The sequence below is a fragment of the Vigna umbellata genome, chromosome 4 (genome assembly GCF_029865625.1).
Source record: "Vigna umbellata cultivar VRB3 chromosome 4, Vumbellata_1.0, whole genome shotgun sequence".
Taxonomy (NCBI): domain Eukaryota; kingdom Viridiplantae; phylum Streptophyta; class Magnoliopsida; order Fabales; family Fabaceae; genus Vigna; species Vigna umbellata.
This window is the reverse complement of record NC_142168.1, coordinates 29,493,448-29,514,784: the sequence shown is the minus strand read 5'-3', so window position 1 is coordinate 29,514,784 and position 21,337 is coordinate 29,493,448. Positions and strand designations below refer to the sequence as shown.

Below are 21,337 nucleotides of genomic sequence, written 5' to 3'. Positions count from 1 at the left end.
GTAAGAAGTAGCTGCCAAACTTTGTTGATTGAGATTTTTTTGTAATTGTCTATTTGGTAAGATCTTCTCATTTTTAAATGCACACATGAAAGAGATGCTCTCCTTCGGCCCTCTGCTGGTTTGAAAAACTTTACATAAAATATAAATTTAGTGAGGATGATAGCAATTGCTTTTTTATCAAACTAAAATAATTGAGAATATTGAAAAAAATTGCCTAATGAACAAACGATTTTAAGGATTCCAATACAAAAAATGATGTTTGCATGGCTTTTGAAGTTGTTTTTCCTCTTACAACCCAAGAGAACTTGATCACTAAACTGCTAATCTTTCAATTTCTTGGGTTAAAATCTGACTGATATGTTTCCTTATTGCTCTAACTCATTTCATATTCTACTATTCAACCATTGAATTATGTCCCTTGTGATGTCCTCTCGTTCAGGTTCAAAGAGGAGGTCATGTGAGAATCCTTCATACAGTTTGATAGTTTTGTCTGTTGAGGATGCCTGTTCATACAGTTTTCGAGAAGCATCAGGATCAGTAACAGAATCAGCAGTGCCGTGGAGAACTTGAAATGGAACTCTAAGTTTTCTGACATTTTGTTGCAAGTACGTTGTAATTCGAAGAATTTCATAGCCTGTACGTATTCTCAGAGATCCAGTACATACTAGAGGGTCTGAATATTTTGCATGCAGAGCTTCTGGATCTCTACAGACCGGTATTCCCTTCTTATATGCAGAATTGCATTGATATGTTGGCAGCAAAAATGCAAGTATAGGTGCAAGTGCCTTTCATCAAGAAAACATAGAGATGAAGACTGGTTCTATCCAATCATGTATGTGCAAGCATGCCATGTTTTCTATAGAGAAAATATGTTATGCATTGACAGTGTAGAACAATTACATTGTTATCTGATCACAAACCATCATCTATGGCAGTTTGTTGACTTTTACAATCTACACAATGTTAGGAATTCATTCAGGGTGAGATGAAGTCCAACATTGAGTTAAAATGAGTATGAAGATGACTAGTATATAAGTAAAAAGACTCGTAAACTCATTGTATTAAGAATTTTGTTAGAAGTGTTGTCTTGATCTCTTATATAAACATGTTCAGAACTCATTGATGTCAAATCTCGTGGTGTCTCCCCTTAGAAAACCTCACTCAAAAGTCATATCAATGGATATTTCTTGTTAGTTGATGATGGTAAACTGTTTTATACTGTCAATGCATGACCATTAAACTGTACATATTCTGATGTGAATGAACATGTCAGAATGTATTTATTTATTTATGTATGTATGTATTATGATCAGATAATTTGGATGCAACAAGCAGGGTGTTCTAACCACGAAAATTGGATGAGAAGGCTCCACTCCAACTGCTGGTGAGGTGAATGTAGCACCAACTATGCTGGCTTCAACCTTTGGATCAAGCAGTGCCTACAATATATATATATATAATATAGCAGTGAAAAGATGAATCAATTTTCTCCTAGAGTAAGCTTCATGAATCATTTAATACAATATTATGTGAAACTGATTAGTGTAAAAGGGTTTTACATTGATAACCAATGAGAAATTATCATGCATAGTACTTTACTTTCATTGACTTTAACAATAATTATCTTATAAATCACTTGTAACATGATTTAATATTTGATGACAGTGTGAAAACCACAGAAATTAAGCTCTTTATGGAAGCCCCACCTTCAGAATAATGGCTGCACCTGTTGAGTGTCCATAGCAGAAACATGGAAGCCCATGATTTTCATTGAGAATCTTCTCAACAAATACTTTCTGTTCATAGAAAATGGTGTATATCAGAACTTACTTAATTTATTCAAACTCAATGCATACACCACAGCCTCTTTTATTCAGGCAATATCCTACAAAATAGTTATAGTTTCTACAACATACCATATCAGAAACAGCATCATCAAGAGAATGGACATATGCATGTAGCCCATCACTTCCACCATGTCCTACACAAGTGTAAGAATTAACAGAAAAAAAAATCAGGTTTTGAGCTGATATTAGAAATGAAAGAGACATATGAGTAGAACACAATCTACTAGATTATAGAATAAAGAATTCAAGTTTTCATGATATATCAATAGGAAACTTAACTCAGTGAAAAACTGAACAAGTAAAAGATTTAAGCAAGTAATTAGTCTTAATTTATAGTCAGATCCTAATCTAATTCAATTCCTGGAGGTAAAAAGAACTGCAGTTGATAATATAAGATGTAATGCACATGCTTATGAAAATGACCACAAGTACCTCAAATGAACAACCAAAATCTGAATAAAAGAAAATTAAGGGAAAAAAAACACCTATCCATGGAAGAATTCAGTGATTTAATTTCAGACTCTGACTTAATGTTTGAGCTATTACATTCTTAAAAAGGCCAGACGCAACACGGACAGATAATAAGCTTACTCATAAACAGGAGCTTCACATGTTACTTTATCGCACAAAAATGCATCCAAATAACTTAGCCCTGCAACATCCAAACATACATGCATGTTGAAGAAGAATGGTGACAGCTAAAGTATTAAATAAAAAGAAGACATGTTGAAGACATGTCTTCTATAATCCAATGGTATAATATAAATATCAAGAATGACATAAATTTGTTACAAGAAATTTTCTTCACAGTTTCACTACAGCAATAACTGAATTGTTTTTGTAGAAACTGCAGAAATCGGTGAATCCTCCTTATACCAAATAATAATGTATAAGACGAAACAGAATATAAAGTCTGTCAAAAAATTTGTTCCATCATCCTTATGCCAGTTATACACAGACGAGAACATGAATTACTATCAATTCCTCCACATTTCATGCATGCTCATAAATTAGAATTAGTTTCATACTTACCACTCCAATCCATTCCATAAACTTTGTAACCATTAGCATTCAGCTGCTTTGCAAAATCACTATATCTGCTACTGTCAGAGAATAATGGGAATGGCTTCAGGAAAACAAAAAAGTAATGTAAAATCTGAAAGGCTTCAGAACTAGAAATAAATATCTCACTCTCTCTTTTTGTTTCCTTTCTATCTCTCTCCTTCTTCCACCCAACTCACCCCATAAGGGGGTGTCAGAAAGAACATTATTACCCTTACATAATGAATAACTAACCTGTGTTCATTTAGACCATGCAGAAGAAGAACGACTCCCCTGCACAAAGTAGGTATAACCTATTTTAGATGTCCAATTTCTGTCAGAAAGGGGTGTGGGGAATAATCTGAAGGAATAAATGCATAACCTTTCCTTAAAAACAGAAAGCAAAAACGTTTGTAGTAGAAACTGTGCATGTTATACTAAACTTGAGTACCTTGTTTTCAGGAAATGAAATGTTAACAATACTCCAGATGCAAAATCAACATTATGGTTATGATTATGAGGCTATCATTTAGATTGACAAGTATATCAAATAATTATCTGTAATCCGAATGAACTTTTAAACTTTTCTTGATGCAATGAGTATTAAAATCTCTTGATATCTACCTTATCTTGTGATAAATTGGTGTCCAACATTGTGTGAAAATGGTGTCACCCCTTTTGGTTCCCAAAATCCAATACTCCCTCACACACCTTTGATCATCATCCTCCACCACCCTCCTTATGGCCAATTCCCTCCTTGCCACCACCACACCAACACTACTTTTCCTTGACATCATCTTCGCCGGTATGCGCACCATTGTGCCTTTCCGGTGGTGGCATTCCTCCTTGCTGCTAGGCTTCTCGGCCGGAGACACCCTCCTCGACCCTCTGAATGGCAGCAGCATCAGCATAGCAGCCGCACATATCAACGTCATCAAGCTCTTCAATGCTCTGAGAGATAACAAGGCGCTTTCCTTCAAAATGAAAGCCTCTCTCGCCATTTTGTTCCAAATCCACGCACACTTTTGCTGTTAATGACTCCTCTATCTTCTCACGTTTTTTTTTTCCTTCTTTTCTCGCGGAAAATGTTGAAAAAAATGAAAGAATAAAGAAGAAGATGAAGAAGAAAAAAAAGAGAAATGAAGGGGAGGTTTTGCTTGTTATGAGAACATTCAGAGATATTGCAAATGATAAAAATAGCACCTATAAAACGGGATGATCAACCGGATGGCCATGATGATATGGCATATATATATATATATATACATATAGACATATATATAGACATATATATATACATATATATATATATGTCTATATGTATATATATATATATGTATATATATATATATATGTATATATATATATATGTATATATATATGTATGTATAAAGATGATGAACAATGCAATAACAAATACATGCAGCGTAGATATATATGTCTACAGTAACAAAATGTTATGTGTGAAAGCTTATTAACTTGTATAACTATTTTAAAAATCATACAAAAAATATTCTATCTAAAGTGGTTGATAATTGTATATTAATCACAGTTTATGTTTACAACACATGTCTATAAACAGAAAGTTAATAGTACATTCCATCCATTTTCAGAGTATCATAAAAGGATAGAAGAGATTGAGGTTGAAGCACTACACGTGTGTTTCAGAAAGTTTTAAGGTTAGATTAAGTTGAAGCAGTCAAGAAAATGACATGACGTACTAACAAACTTTCCTTAAATTGAGGAGCCAATGGATTGTTACTAACGGATTAGCTGTAGTCATCGCTGATGAATATATACAGACACTTCGGATCTTAGATATTTATTATAGGATAAATAATAAAAACATGTGATGAATAAACTATGTTGTTGGATGCTTGATTTTCAAAAAACATAACTAAAAAAAGATAAGATTCTTTACACTAAATGTAAGTCCAAAATAACTCACACCAACTTTCAATGGACAATTTTACCAAATCTAATGATTCATATCAGTTCATTTGAAAATGTGTGGAGAAAAAGTTTTAAGGTAAAAAGAAAACCATGCAACAAGAAAGAAAACACCACCTTACTGACTCACTTAAGTAAAATTAACTGAACTAATAGATTTCATAAAACTAACGATTAAGATTTGATGTAAGTCCTTAGATTTGCATATACTTTTAATGGATGGAAACTCTATCTCTCACACACAGATATACATATATTATCAAGGAAAATCACTACTAAAAAGGGTTGAGGAAGTCAAATAAACAATTTCAAAATACTTGAATGCACAAAGGAACTTTTTGACCATAAAAAGAAAACCATGACTCAAGTTAAATCAATGTGTTTCATCCCATTATTCCAATTGCTTAGGTTCTCTCAACATTAGGTCTTTTTTTCTCCATTGGAATTATTCAACACACCCACACAACCAGATTTCGGAGACAAATTGGAATCACTAAGATTTGAGTCATCATGACCTTAACTTCGAACAAATGAGAAAATTATTCATTAATTTGTTACGAGACAAATCCATAGGAGTACTGTAAATCGATATAATTACAATAATTTAACCAATGAAAAGGCTATTCATGCAAATGATCTGCTATAAACCAAACTCCAATGAAAAATCCACCGTTACACATGCTGCAGCACCAAAACTGCAACTGAATTTATCTGATAGTGATTTTGTCGGACAACTCATTGCAGAAGCACTTCTCATATTGTTGACAGTACTAGTTTCAAGGGACATCTAACAATAACAAATAATGGCACCTGTGGCGTCCAAGAAAGGTTTCAAATATGGATGTTACCAGAGTTTGGTTTCAGGACCTAGCTATTGACTAATAATGTTCCAGTATAACTGCAACTTTTGACTTCATTGATCCCTCCAAAAACAAAACAACCGTGAAGTTCAGTAGCTTCTAACCTGTAACATTACCTGAAAGTCTCAATTTTCTTTTTCTGATGGATTGAGGAACTTTGCTGTTGTAACTAAAATCCTAACCATCTTGCATTTTTTTCATTTTCTTTTTCAAGGCCTTGTCAAAGTTGTTGCTTGACAGAGAAAGAACCTGGTTCAGCAGTAACTTTACCCCAGATTTCTTCATGATTGCAAATCTAGGTTTAATCCTTTTCTCTAAACTGTATCCAAAATACTGAGGAAACTTAACCAGCTCAGAGTTTGGGTATCCTGTGGTCAAAAAGAAATCCCATTTTGGAATCAAATTTTCAGTCAAGCTAAAAGTATACAAGGCTCCATATCTTGAAATCATGGTACCAATTTCTTCCAAAGTGTATCCCCTCTCCAAGAAAAATGCTGTTATAGGTTTCAGGTTGGCCTCAATGCTAAGTCCAAAATTCTGTGGGCATCTGAATAGAAGAATGCCAACATCAGCCCCCAAAGAATGGAAGTACTTTGCTGTGGGTCGGAGATTGTCCTCTACACTATAACTAACGATATTGGGGCAACGAGTTAAAATCTTACCTATATTCTCTTCAGATAGGCCCAATTCAAGAAGGAAATCTATGCTTTCCATCACTTTCTGCCTGCTATAAGTTAGCAGGGCTGGGAAGCGATAGATCAGCTTTGGCCATTGCTTCTTGTCAATACCCAATGACTCTAAGAACTTCATGGTGGGTTTAAGATTTTCAGATAGACTGAAACCACATAACTGTGGCCTTTTACTGAGGATAATGGGAATGTGCTCTCTTGGAACCCCAAGTTCAAGAAAAAACTCAACCACTGGCTTAACTTTACCCTCCAAGCTATAGTAGGCAAAAGCTGGGAATCGATGTGTGATACTCCGAATCTGCTCAATATCCATACCAAGTTCCATGAGATAGACAATATGAGGGCGCAGATTGCCACCATCTGGGTCTGTCTCACTCACTAGTGACACAGCTTTAAGCTTCTTAGAGTCTAAGACTGGACTAGAAGGAGGAACTGGCACTGCAGATTTGTCCTTAACAGGTGGGTTTGGATAGTTTTCCACGACATCCACTAGAATGTCACCATGCTCTTCAAACAGAGATTCAAGATAAGGGATAAGAGCATCCCTGATCTCCAAAGTTGTAAGCTCTCTTCCTGTTTGTGACAATAAAACAGTGATTAGCAGTATTCAACACAGAAGAAAATTATGAAATGAAATAGAGTAATTTTGGTGACAGAACCTGCAAGATACCAAGATCTGTGTTTAGAATGAAGCTTTGAGACAAGGTGATCAATAAAAAGATCTGACTTGTTGATGGTTCTAGCAGCAACCGCATTGCTCAAACCTTGCTTCTTCAAGAACAAGGCCAATACAGCCTTGGCTTCTTCCTTTTCTGCTACTAACAGAGTGGGAGACACCACTTTTAAATTCAATGACCCATCTATACCTGAGGAAAGAGCACCACCATGAATGGTCTATGCTTCTTAGAATGTTACATAAACCTTGTGCCAATCTCAACATCTAAAAGTAAAACATAAAAAAGAAAATTCTAACCTGATTTTGCCTGGCAAATGAAGACCTTTGCAGGAAAAGAAAGTTGAGTCCTGATGTAAAATATTCATAAGTGAAAAAAAGTTCATGTAATTTCATAAAGAGGAAGAAAAAAACATATACAAGAGAATGAAAATCCTTGCATGCATCTACTAATAGAGAGTAAGATAGACCAAAAAGAAAATAAAAGCAAGAATATATTTGGGTGCTGGCCAAGGCTATTTATGGTGAGTTTGAGTAAACAACTTAATTAAGCACCCACTGCATAAGTTCTTAGTATATAGTGTTTATGTTTAAGCTGTTTTTATAATCAAATAAAGAATAGGATTTGAGTGTTTTCATATAGTTATAAGTTGCTTTCCTAACTTACACTAGAGAACTTACCGAAAAAAGCATATGGACATCTTATAAGCTATTCTAAGTTCTCTTAAACACATGCAGAGATTATCTCATAAGATAAGTCATCTACAATATAAACAAGCTCTTTGGACCTAAGGGCTAATAAAAATGACTCTACATATGACTTATTTTGAGAAGATTTCACAGGAAAATTGTTATCATAAGTCCTTATTAAAATAGTTTTAAATCCTCTTATATCCTCCTCTTCCTGATTATCAAAAGTATATAATGTTTTTCAGAGCAAATTACATTGATACTACTACCTTTTTTTTTCTTTTTAAAAATTCACAAGACACGCCCATAATTTTTTTTTCTCCCACAGTGAGTCCCTTAACTGTTTCGAATATATTACCCTTACACTCTCTGATACTCAAGAAACACATTGCATCTTGCATCCATGTAAGGAGTATACTCAAAAGTTAAAAAAGGGAGGAATATATAGTCAATTTTTTTTAAAACACAAGAGATATCAATGTAAGCTACTCTATTTTTTAATTTCCTAGGGTATGAAATACCCTTTTATTTCATTTAACACTTCCCTGCAAAGTATGAGGAATATTTGAAAGAGGAATTGTAAGAGAAGGTATAACATTACTCTTCATTTTAGCTTAAGTAACCAACCTAGTGAATAAACTCTTACAAAAAATTATTAAACACGTATTCAGAATTTCTTATATTGGCTTATGGCAAAAGTTTTCCATAGACCCAGATACCCCATCTTCTACTATTCAACATACACAAACGCAAACACACACCCACAAACTCATTCCCCTGAATTTCCTCTTCTCCCTCTTGATCCCCTCTTGGGGCTTTGGCAGAAAAAGAAACAAATTGGCACTGGGCATGCAAGAAAATTCCTTTATAGTGTGAAGTGCATGAAAAGAGTGAGGAAAAAGCTACCTTGTGGTTGTGTAGGAGAAGAATCTTGCACAATAAAAATGGTGGGGTAGTTGAATTGAGGAGAAAGTCTTCATCTTCTTAGGTCCGAGTTAGTTTCTGTGAAAAAGAAAGGTTTTTTTCATTTTTGTATCACTGCGAGGACTACAGACAACGGACAGAATCATGGGAGATAAGGTAATGTTGAAAACAAGATTAAGTTCAAATATCTTTTGCTTTTAATTTTGTATTTAGTAAAAAAAATTGGTTGTTTTATGCTTTACAAATTTTATTTTATTTAATTACGTTTTGTAAGGAAATAAATTTTCTTTTTATTGGTTTGAAACTTATAAGTTCAATGGTATAGGAGATTTGGTTATCACTAAAATCTATAATGTTATCCAGATACAAACAAGATAAAATTAAATATAAAATAAATTACACTTAAATGAAATTTTTCATTAAATATACATTTTATTTATTGTTGTGTAAAATGTATTTCACATTTCAATTTTAAGAAAATTTAAATATATAGCTTATTGTATTAAATGTAATGTAAGTTTTTCTATTTTAGTATATTTTAGATTTTTAAACAATGATTGAATACGTTTTTTTAATTTAAAAAAAAAATTATATTTCGGTTTCTAAATTAGATATATATCTATTTTGTTTTTGTAATGTAACATATTATCCTCATTAATTAAGAGTATTTATGACGTGATAAATAGAGTTTTATTCACTGCTACTTCACATAGTGGAAAATAAATAACAATACTATAAAGTGATGAAATCTCATTGAGTATATAACATAAGATAATATTTCATTTAACTATCTAAACTCCGTTTAATGGTAACAAATTTAAGTAATAGGCCACTGGTCTTGAATTCAAGTAATACAATCCATTTGGGCCTATTTCGGGGTTGTGAGTCCATTTTGAATATGGATTTTTCTTTCTACACCTCCATTATTACTAAAGGTACACTTCTATTAATTGAAATAAAAATATTAAAAATACCCTCTTTCAGTGAACCATGTCACCGTTTCTGCTGCTACAATCTCTATTTCTAGACTTCCATTCTTTATTGCATTCTTTGAGATGAAGAAGAAGAGAAAGAGAGCTTATTCAAGAAAGCACGTTCCATAAGTTATTATTTATGTTTTAGAAAGATTGTTCTTGAAATTGTATTTTAAATAGTTCGTTTTAAAACATATTTTGTATGTTATGGAAAATTTGTTCAGAAAATATTATATATGTAAAAAAAAAACTATTCTAAAAATTTTGTTTTGAAATACATTTCATTTGTTCAAGAAAACTTATTTCGATAATTATGTTCCAAAAGTCATGTTTCAGAAATTTTACAAAGGTTGTTTTGAGAAAATTTCACAATAAATAATTTATAGTTCACTTCTAAAAAAAATAAAATGATCATGGTTAACTTTGTGTCAAACCCATTAAAAATCTACCCAAAACCCCATGGAGTGGAAGACAAGTGTCGAGGAAGAGGAGCTGGAAAACAGAAAGTGGAAGACAGGTGTGAGTAGTGGAGTGGCCGTTCGGTTTTGACGGTAGGAGTAAAACTCTAAGTTTTCAAAAATTCACGCAACTCTCTTCATGCAACCATCTTCTTCAACCTTCTGAAACTCCATTCTTCTCCTCCTTCTCTCTAAGATTTCTTCATCTTCTCTCTACGAAATCTTACTCTTTTCTTCCTTCGATCATCAAACAGACCACACCTGAGCATTCTCGACGTCGAGGGTGTTCGTTTGAACCGATCAGTTTTCGATTTCGAGCTGGTAAGTTCATCTCTCCCTCAGCCGTGTGGTTTCCTGGACATGTAACCCAAGTTCTGGTTTCATGTGTTGATCACTCTTCTAAAAAGAGTGATTCTGATAGTGTTGTGATCTTTACTTGATTTAGTTTCGAAAGTTGTCGAGCGTTGAGGGTAGAATGATTGGTAGAGGTGAACCAATAACCATATCTGTGAGCGTTCGGACACGTTAAGAGGTAAGGGAAGCTTATATAATTTGATTTATTTTGTTGCTTTGAATGGATGCATGTTCGTTGATTGCTGAATGAATATGAAATATGGTTGTTACTGCATTGTTGGTTGTATGAGTATATGAATCTAAGAGATGAGAAACTGGAATGATATTGTGTTTGATGATTTGGTTGATGATGAAATATGGTATGTTGTTTAAAAGCATTGATGATTAATGAAAGCCATGAAATGGGTAGGGATGTTGTCGAGAGTCAGTATTGACCATTCAATTATACAAGCGTTCGTTCTCAGTAGCGTTCGTTCTTAATAAGTGTTTGGTATTAGACCCTGTTGTCGAGAATCAATATTGATCATTCAATTATACAAGCGTTCGTCCTCAGTAGCGTTCGTTCTTAATAAGTGTTTGGTATTAGACCATGTTGTCGAGAGTCAGTATTGACCATTCAATTATACAAGCGTTCGTTCTTAATAAGTGTTTAGTATTAAACCAGCGCTCGTTCGATATAGTGTTCGGTTTTCTTGTGGACTCGGTTGGAACTGGATTCTTTCATTTGGAGAGAGTTCTAGTTGAAGACTAGCGTCTTCGCTTCGTTTTGTAATATTTGTACTTAAGCGTTCAACCAAGGATATTCATTCCTTGGTATTTGATTATAAACTTCAATATATCTATATGTATTTGTATATTTCGTTCGTTCTTGAACATTAGTTAAATGATATCTTATATTTATCAAGCCTTTATTCTATAAATTAAGTAGTGCTCGGTCTTACACCAAGCGCTCGTACTAAGTAGTGTTCGGTCTTACACCAAGTGCTCGTACTAAGTAAGTGCTCGGTCTTACACCAGGCGCTAGTTCTCATTTCCATAATCTATCTTTATAATAAGAGCGTTCGTCCAAACTCAATAGCGTTCGCTCTCTACAGTGCCCGGTCTTCGACTTACATTCGGTTTCCCTGATGTTTAACTCATTAAGAAGCTAAGTATTTATTGGCGTTCGGTTTCTTCATATGATTCCGTCAAGTGCTATTATTTGATGTCCTACAATATCTGTCTTAATTGGTTTCGGCCTAGAGTCTTAGTACTCAGCCTAGGCTTTGCGATGTTTGGTTTGAAATCTCAAGAGTCAGTTAATTAAATTGGCTCACTTGGAAAATAACGTTCGATTCTATTGGTCTCTGAGAAGTATTATTGTATTCGGTCCCTTTCACAACAAGTGAGTAACTCTCTCGATTTGATTAGTTTTGAGTTGGAGACATCTCGGTCTCACTCCAAGTTTTCAGTCTCGTTCTGGGTTAAAAACTAACATTCAGTATTTGGTATCCTATGGGATCTTTATTCAAATTGGTTAAGTTGAAGTTTTAATGATGAAAGATGATGGAATATGATATGGATGAAATGACTTTGATTATGAAAGAGTATTCCGGGGAGGAATATCTCATGAATGGATATTGGAAATTGGTAAAGTATGAATGTGGATAAAGCTAAGCTGACAGTTCATCCTAATATTCCGTGATTACTCGTTTCTCACGTTGAGAAGGGTAAGTCATGTGTGGGAACGACAGGAGGTCCTAGTCCTTATGGTTAATTTGGACAGATAGGACTAACCTCGGGTGGCAGCTGTTGAGGGTATCCCAGTTACTACATCACCCGGGTGCACGAACGTCGTAACTACACAGAATTCATACAGTCCGGACAATTAGAGTCTAGTATTAGGCTTTGCATGAAAGAGTTAATGATTTTATCGGGTTTAATTGATTGTGTGAAATATATGCTGATACATGAATTAAATTACATAAGCTTACCCTATTTTTCTGTCTTATCCGTTTTGTATGTTCGGTTATTATCCTATCGCAATGATCATCCGTGTGGATGTGAGCAGAAGGAGAAGAGCTGCTGGAAAAAGCGCTAGAAGAAGAAAGTTTGGTCGAGATAGAAGTTAAGACCGAACAGTAGAACCGTTCGGTCAGTAGTCAGTTTAATTGTACGATGACCGTTCGATCATCTTTTACCTTTTTCTTTTGTATGACCGTTCGATATAGGCCTTTTGTAAACCGTTTGATCTAGATTGCTTATTGGTACAGTTTTAACTTTCTCGTTATTCTGTAAGATCGTTCGACCATAAACGTACGTCCTATCTTTTGTAAGGCTGATCTGTAATATTATTATATGTGATTATTCTATTATATAGTTTTATACTGTATTTTTGGGATGTTACACTTTGTGTCTTTAAAATTAATAATTTTAGATATTAAAATATTATCTATTTCTTTTATCAAGTTAAAAAAATATTGCAAAAAATTATCGAAAAGCCAAAGAAAAATATTCAATAAGGTTTCAAATTCATATATTAATTATTTTATAAAAAAATTTAGATGTTTAACACTTTATTATTTTATAGTTGATATACTGGATCATTTTTTTTTATATTTTCGTAGTTTTCTTTATTAACTTAAGTTTTTCTACATTTAATTTTATTTTAATTTTTAGCAATATAGATAAATAATTAAAAAAACAACATTAAAATTATTTATTATTTAATTATTTTTTAATTTTTTATGTATCAAATAATTATATAATAACTTAAAATTACTTTATTATTTAATTATTTTTAACCTTTATTTTTAAGGTATAAAATAAATTATGAATTATAACAGTAAGACTTATACACAAATTTGTCCTTTAAATAAAATAGGCTTAATACCCTATTTTGTCCAAAGTTTCGCTCGAAAATGTCAAATTAGTCCATCCTTTAAAAATTGCGTCAATTACATCCTCACTTAATAAAATTTGCATCAATGAAATCTCTTCCGTTAAATCCGTACAAACGGCGTTAATTGAGGAAGTAGAAGAAAGAGAAAAATAATTAACGCCGTTTGTACGGATTTAACGGAAGGGATTTTATTGATGCAAATTTTATTAAGTGAGGACGTAATTGACGCTTTTTTTGAAGGATGGACTAATTTGACATTTTCGAGCGAAACTGGGACAAAATAAGGTATTATGCCAATAAAATATAACTAGAATTCATTTAAAGATGCATTTAATGTCAAATTTACTATAATCTTTTGTTAAATTAAATGCTTATTATTTTTCTTACCCAATTTATATAAGCAACTTTTTCACGTGCATGAATGCAGGTCATAATGGTTTTTTGAAAGTGATGACAGCACACTGAAGATTGAGGATAGGACTTCTTTTCGATGCATTTTACAATATATTTTTTCATCAAATAACAACATATAAATATAATTTTTTTTCTTAAGGAATCGACTTCGAAAAGTCAAGTGGTTTACTGAGTCAAAAGAAGCCAAAATAAACGTATTTATTATAAGGGTAATGGTAGGTTATATAAGAATCTAGGACAATATTTTTTATATAATATATGTATTTATATACCTAATCGATGTAGAAATTCTATGAATTTAATGTCATGTTAAAAAAAGTTAAAAAATAAACTTTAAGTTTAACTTAATTTTATATAATCAATTTAAAAATTAAAATTTATATTTATCTATATACTTTAAATTAATATTATCTTTAGTGGATTTTCAACATCATATAAATATAAAAACATGTCATTAATATTATTATTCTTATAATTGATAAAGGAATGGCTTTTTTTCAGGTCAAGACAAGAAGTGGAGACAACAATAAGTTACTTTGGTAGAAGAAAGTGGTTGGGTAGGACATGTTGAAGAAAGATGAAATTAATGTTTTCTAAATATGGTGGACTAATAATTCAACCCCATTGGTGTTATCTTCTCATAACATTTTTCTCTATTTTTCCAACTTCTCTTCTGAGAGTTTCTCACAGGAATCAAGATGGCTACTTTGACTGTGCCCCCAGTTCCTCCTTCTCCTAGAGATGATGCACTGCAACTTTACCGTGCTTTTAAGGGTACCCTTTTTCTCTTCAATTTTCAATTCTTCTTATGCTTTTTTAAACACACCTTAAAAGTCTCACCTTTAATTAACTACCTAGTTTTCCGTTTGAAACTTCCCTTTGGGGAACATGCTATTTCTGGAAATTCATGTCATGTCAGTGTGAATTTTAACATAATATCCCAGTATTAACCTTTTTGCATTTTTGGTTTTAATTTTGAAGTTTGGAAACAAGCCCTGATTGCCAATGTTGTTGTTTTCTTTTTGTTTTGCATGTAAATGTGCCTTGTGAAGGAGAGTCTTCACTCTTGAATGTTTCTTTCTTATATTGCTCTGAACTTTCTCAACCCTAATTTGAACATTTTTTTCAATTATTCAGACCTGTGATTTCTTTATAATTGTGCTGTTTTCACAGGATTGGGTTGTGATACCAGTGCTGTTATCAATCTTCTTGCTCATCGTGATGCTACACAGCGTGCCTACATCCAACAAGAGTACAAAACAATGTATTCTGAGGAACTTTCCAAACGTTTAGCTTCAGAGCTTAGTGGAAAGTTAGAGGTATACTAATCATTAAAATACAGTACCATGTTCAGAGGAAAATTTCCATAAACTTATGTAAGAAACAAAGAGCAAAAATACATTCTTTATGCATAAGTGTCATATATGTCAGGAATGTAAGTGTAGGTCTAAATCAGACATTAAATAAATAATAATATTGAACGAAGAAAATTCATAAATCTATTGTTTTAAAACTTTAGATTAAAATTTGGCTCAGGTCTCATTGTTGTTATAAACTGATGAAACCAAACAGAACCGATGAAAGAGCAGAAATGTGTTTTAGACAAAAATAGACATATAGATAGATTATTCATATTCTAGAAACATATTTGTATAGAAAACTAAATCATGTGTCTTAAAATTTATAATAGAGGATGAAATGTTTCCCAACACTTCTGGTTGGTCTTATACGTTCTTTTTTTTGTCTGTTTATCAGAGTGCAGTTCTGATGTGGTTGAAAGACCCTGCAGGACGTGATGCATCAATCATTAGGAAGTCTCTGGTAGAGATCCGAAGCCTTGAAGGTGCTACTGAAGTTATATGTTCACGAACTCCATCTCAGCTGCAGTATTTAAAACAGGTCTACCATTCATTGTTTGGTGTTTATCTTGAGCATGATATTCAAGCAAACACCAGCCCCGGGAGTGATCATCAAAAGGTGAGATTTCTATTGCTAACATTCATGAAACCAACCCAAGATGTTGTTCTTCAGGATATGCCTTGATAAACTAATTAATGCATGAACATTTTTTAAGAGAGAAACTGAAAGAAAATAACGAAATGAGCTTCTTTAGCTAAGATAAGTTTAGAAATGTTACTGACAGAAAAATTCTCCAAATTAGTTTGCTTTCATGTTTGAATCCATGAGTTCCTTTCAAGTAATTAGAAGAGTGGAACTGCTGCTATTGATACCTTTTATGTATGAAACTTGCTTCAGCTGTTGCTTGCATATATAAGCACACCTCGTCCTGAAGGCCCTGAAGTTAACAGAGAAATTGCTCAGAAGGATGCAAAAGTTCTTTACAAAGCAGGGGAGAAGAAACTAGGAACTGATGAAAAGTCCTTTATCCACATATTCAGTGAACGGAGTGCTGCACATTTGGCTGCTGTCAGTGCTTATTACCATGACATGTATGGTCATTCTCTGAAGAAGGTATCTTCATCATTTTTAATTTCTTTAATTGAATTTACTCTTTCTTCTGATATTTTTACTGTGTTTGTTCAATCTGAATTTATCAGGCAATAAAGAATGAAACATCTGGACTGTTTGAACTTGCACTTTTGACAATTGTCCAATGTGCCATTCATCCTGGAAAGTACTTTGCTAAGGTATTCAACTTTTGATGAGTGCTTCTTGCAATGCAATTTCAACAATTTTTTGTTCAATGACTAACTGTAGACACTTATGCTAGGCTTATTGAAAGAATTATTTTGACAATGACGTTGAACATGTATTTCACTGTTTAAAATAAATTGTGCTTGTGTTACATGGAAGGAAATTATTTTGAAAGGTTTAGGACCTGTACCTGTTTGATTTCCTTCTTACTTTTTGATTAAAAGCCTTTTACAGAACAATTTCATAATACTCAGCACTTAATTTCCATCCTTAATCTGTCAACTTTTGAAAAGTGTTTCCAAAGCAAATGTCTTAAACAATTAAATAGTAACAACTCAGTAGTTGCGTTTTAAAACCTTGTTTAAAAACCTTGAATTTAAAAGACGCCCTAAACAGTTGGGTAAACAACCTTGTTTGGTTGCATTTTAAAAACTCAGCATTTTTAGAAAAAAGAAACCGAGAACGCCTTTTGACATTCCAGAGCAAGTTTGTCAAACATATTTTCTCCAGGGCATTTAGAATAAGCAGATTGTATTGGCTAAGTCATTTGGATTCTTGTAACTTTTTGTTGGAAATCTGGGATATCGACTATATGGATAAGGTCAATTCATAATATATAAGTGAGTGTAGATTTCATATTGCAAACCAGTTTTGTAAGATTGAACTAATATTAAAGTTTATTTCTAAACATGATATCAGAGTCATGGGTTAAAGCTATTTATATTCATCATGATGCCTTTTGATTTGCCAAAGCCAACATTAATGGAATTGATTCTTCAAATATGAATGAGGGAAGCTTTTAAAATATGTGACCACCATGCAGGTTTTGCACAAGGCAATGAAAGGTTTGGGGACTGATGATTCCACACTGATAAGAGTGATTGTGACAAGGACAGAGGTTGACATGCAGTATATCAAAGCAGAATATTCAAAGAAACACAAGAAGACTCTGAATGATGCAGTTCACTCAGAAACATCTGGTCACTACAGAGCTTTTCTTCTCTCACTTTTAGGCCCTAATATCTAGCCAACAAGATGTTCAATGTGGAATAAACTCACCCCTCTGATGGTTTAAGATTGGTTTGTTGCAGTTTGTGATCCATGTAGTGTAACCGATCTCTTGTAAAATAAGGTTGTTGTTATTGTTGTTGTCATTGTTTTGTACACTTGTACTAATGCTTTGAGAGTATTAGTTTCAGCGTAATGCATTGATGAAGAACTTTTGTGTATTAAATATATATGTTTTTTTCTTGTTTTAACAGTCAAATTGAGGTTAGAAAAGCTATTACTTTCCATTCAATCCTACACATATGATTGACATCAGATTTAGTAGTTTTACTTAATACGTTTTTGTTATAATTGGACCACATAACTATTTATAACTTTTACTTTTTAGAGATATAATTTAAGGCTAAGGTTCTTTTTAGATTTTTCTGCTACAGAACATAGGAATGTTGGAAAGAAAAGAATGAGCAAAAAAGTGAGAGATGTATGTGACAATACTGATACATTGATTAATACTATACAACCACTTAATTTCTTATCAAGATGTCATTAGTTCAATTAAATGATCAATTAAACTTTTGATAAGAAAGAACAAAAGGGAGAAATAAATACAGGATATTAAAGAAATATAGCAGTTGTACAAAAGACTTAATAATAAAAAAATATAGGAGTATATATATTTAAGAAAAATAAACTATTTGAAGAATCTGAAAGCTACAACTTTATTATTTTCTAAACTTGAAATATAATTTATTGTAGAAAATCGAAACCATGATATTTAATATATAGGAGCTGTTTGGTGTAGATTCCCCTTTCTGGGCCTCTAAACAGGGAAGGTAAAAAAGTTGCCTTTTCCTATCTGCACCCTTTAATTACTATCTGCATCAACTAAAAGCGAAAAGACTAAAATATCCTTAAAGTATAATTTAATCTCCAAGTCTAATTCTTCCCCATTGCTCAATCTGTAAAGATTTCATATTACACAGTTTAAAATAGGTTATAATTTAAAAGTTTCTTCTCCAATTTTTTTGGAATTGGTCTTTGTAACACCTTATTAATGAGGTTTAATAATTATGGAGGTGCTGTTAGTAATTAGAGGGGTGCATAAAGAAAAAGTAAAAAAAAAAATCATTTATATATTATAATTTAATTTTATCTCTGATTAATATAAATTTTTCAACAAAATTTTACAACGTTTTAATCCTTATTTTTTCCGAGACTATTCATGATATTTTTCTCACATAGATAATGACATTATGTTAAAGAAATTATTATTATTATTATTAATATTCTGTGGAAAATATTGCACAAATTACTTAAATTTAATCTTGATTTGTGGTTCTAGAATGCACATACCAAAGTCCAACCCTTGCAAGTTTAAATGAAAAATAAAAAATAAAAAAATCAGTGGTTTTAACTTGTGGAAGGAGTTTTTATGTACACAAACCCATTCAATTCACCAAGTCTTTTTCAACTTTATAATGCATAATTATATATAAAATTTTAAGGAGTTTTTCTTGACTTATGTGAGATTTCTTGTTGTATTAAATCATAAAAAAATATAAAATATGGTATTATTTTTTTTCATTTTTGACCTAAAAATTTCTGACTTCAAGCTCATTTCTTGCCCATTTTTCTCTTTTCCTCTAATACAAGAAACAAGAGGCACGTCATTAAGAACGACACAAATGTTTAATAAGAATATAAAAATTTGCATACTTAATTTCGGGTTTCTTAATATACAGTGAGTCCATTTTGATAGTAATGCATAACACTTCTAAAGTTACTATATCAAGAAATAAAATGCATATAAATATAATAAAAAATATTACATTGTCATCTTTTAATTACTCACGCATATATTTGTTGATGAAAAAAAATACATAACTAATATTTTGTATTATTTCAGAGTTTTGAAGTTTAACGTGATTTTTTTTATATGAAAACAAACATATGGTATAACATGAATATGATAATAAGTTTATTAGATTTTTTGGTAATGATTAAAAAGTAGATTTTAAATTTAATTCAATTTTACAAAAGTAAAATAAGGTTGCATTTACTATTTTAAACTGATTTTATCACTGGACCTTCAACAATAACTGTCTATATTATAATTTAAAGAATTGTTTAGTATAAATCATAATTTTGCATAAAAAAATATGGATGATGAATAATTTGAATGTGATTATTTTTTGAGTGCGAAAATATTTGACTAATAAATGTTAAAATAATTAAAAATGTCAAATAGCTGTCAAAATGAAAGGACTAATTATTAGAAATTTTTTTTGAAAGGGATTTGCTGATAAAAACTATGAAAATGTAATATTAGACAAAAATTAATGGCTCACCAAACAAATACCAATTATATATTTTTAACAATTTTCTTTTTGGTTTAGGCTCTCAATAGAATCACCATCTTCAAAAAATGGCAAACCATAAAATTCACTTTTGCATTTCGAAAAAAGAAACAGATTACCCAAAAAAATAGATAAAAGTTAATTATAGGGAATTAAATTTTGTGTTTAAAGCATGTGATTTTGACTATGTCTATCCTATTTTTTTATCCTTTCTGTATATACAAAAAACATTATTTTTTTCAAAATATACTACACCCAGAAAAAAAAGAATATATTAATTATTGAAGAATGTAATAAGTATAAAAAAGCATGATGAAATAAATAAATTTAGGTGAAACTAGGGCAAAGGGCATTTAATTAAGGTGTGGACCAATTGAAGTAGTGATATGTGATTTTGAATGATTTATTTGGCCTAGAGTGGTGTAGATCAATGTGGAGCTATCAGTCCCTTTCACTGTGTTTCCATCATCTTCCATGCCAAAATAATAATGCAGACATTCACATTCTGCAATTAATGTTCTCATCATGCAATCATGCACAACCTTTTCATCTTCATCAACTTGCCCTATCTTTCACCACATCTTTTTTTCTTTTTACTGCATATCTTAAAACTAACCCTAATTCTCTTTTTTTAAAACAATTTTACTGAAATGCTATAAATATATTAAGTAGAAAAAAAATGTGAGAACATCAGTTATCTTAATTTTCTTTATATGATTAAAAAAACTACAGATATTTTTAATGATTCATACCGATATATCTCTGAACTTAAAAAAAAGATAAAGTTATTTGGATTAAGAAAAAAATTATAAGAAATGAAAAAAATATTATTTATATTTGTGAATGATACGATGGTGAATTTGATAGATAAAAAAATGTTTTAATTATTAAATTTAAAATATTATTATTTTATATTTAATTATAAAAATAAATTAAAATAAAGCATAATAAATATAAATTATGTTAAAATGAAATATGATTTATTATTTTATATTATTATTATTATTATTACAATAAATCACTTTTGGGTATGTAAGGAAAACAAATTTAAGAGATTGAACTCTCACTATAGTCCTTCAGATCACTTCATTCAAACAACCTTGACATGCCTATTTCTTTCCTCTCCTATTACAATAAATCACTCCAAAAAAACACATAAGTGAAATAAATTTAATTTGATCACAGTATTTTTCAATTTAAAATTTAATTGAAGCATGTCGATAATCTAAAAGATTTAACAAATCAACATGTTTAAAATTATTGACATATATAAGATGTATTCTTAAAATAATAGACAGATGTCGACCTATGCTGAAAGTGTATAAAAATTAAATTTTAAGTTTTATATTGGTTTAAAAATGAAACACTACAGCATCTGAATTACAAAAACAACAGTATAATCTGAATTAATGCAGCAAAATACAGATATATAATTAGTTATAATGTGATTCTCCAAAGGATGAAACATAAACCTCTAACAACCAAAATGCTCACATATTGTAACCTTTTTTTTGAATATGCTTCACTTAAGGTTACAGCTGTTGCAACTGGCTTTTCCATCA

General features: G+C 31.5%; 3 protein-coding genes across 3 annotated transcripts; 1 reads left to right on the top strand and 2 right to left on the bottom strand.

Annotated features, from left to right (window-relative positions):
- Window positions 1-230: 230 nt before the first annotated feature.
- Window positions 231-4,001, bottom strand: LOC124833806 (uncharacterized). The gene is made up of 7 exons (XM_047308368.2): window positions 3,513-4,001; window positions 3,144-3,182; window positions 2,880-2,950; window positions 1,917-1,981; window positions 1,707-1,796; window positions 1,347-1,439; window positions 231-785 (listed from the first exon to the last, which is right to left on the bottom strand). The coding sequence occupies exons 1-7, from the start codon at window positions 3,887-3,889 to the stop codon at window positions 384-386; spliced, it is 1,137 nt and encodes a 378-aa protein (XP_047164324.1). The 5' UTR covers window positions 3,890-4,001; the 3' UTR covers window positions 231-383.
- Window positions 4,002-5,359: 1,358 nt separating this feature from the next.
- MDA1 (Mitochondrial transcription termination factor family protein) lies at window positions 5,360-8,816 on the bottom strand. The gene is made up of 4 exons (XM_047308454.2): window positions 8,657-8,816; window positions 7,361-7,410; window positions 7,047-7,253; window positions 5,360-6,960 (listed from the first exon to the last, which is right to left on the bottom strand). Exons 1-4 carry the CDS (start codon window positions 8,728-8,730, stop codon window positions 5,876-5,878), a joined length of 1,416 nt encoding a protein of 471 aa, XP_047164410.1. The 5' UTR covers window positions 8,731-8,816; the 3' UTR covers window positions 5,360-5,875.
- Window positions 8,817-14,346: 5,530 nt separating this feature from the next.
- Window positions 14,347-17,644, top strand: LOC124833895 (annexin D5-like). The gene is made up of 6 exons (XM_047308466.2): window positions 14,347-14,529; window positions 14,929-15,074; window positions 15,511-15,732; window positions 16,012-16,227; window positions 16,314-16,403; window positions 17,234-17,644. The coding sequence occupies exons 1-6, from the start codon at window positions 14,454-14,456 to the stop codon at window positions 17,435-17,437; spliced, it is 954 nt and encodes a 317-aa protein (XP_047164422.1). The 5' UTR covers window positions 14,347-14,453; the 3' UTR covers window positions 17,438-17,644.
- The last annotated feature ends 3,693 nt before the right edge of the window (window positions 17,645-21,337 follow it).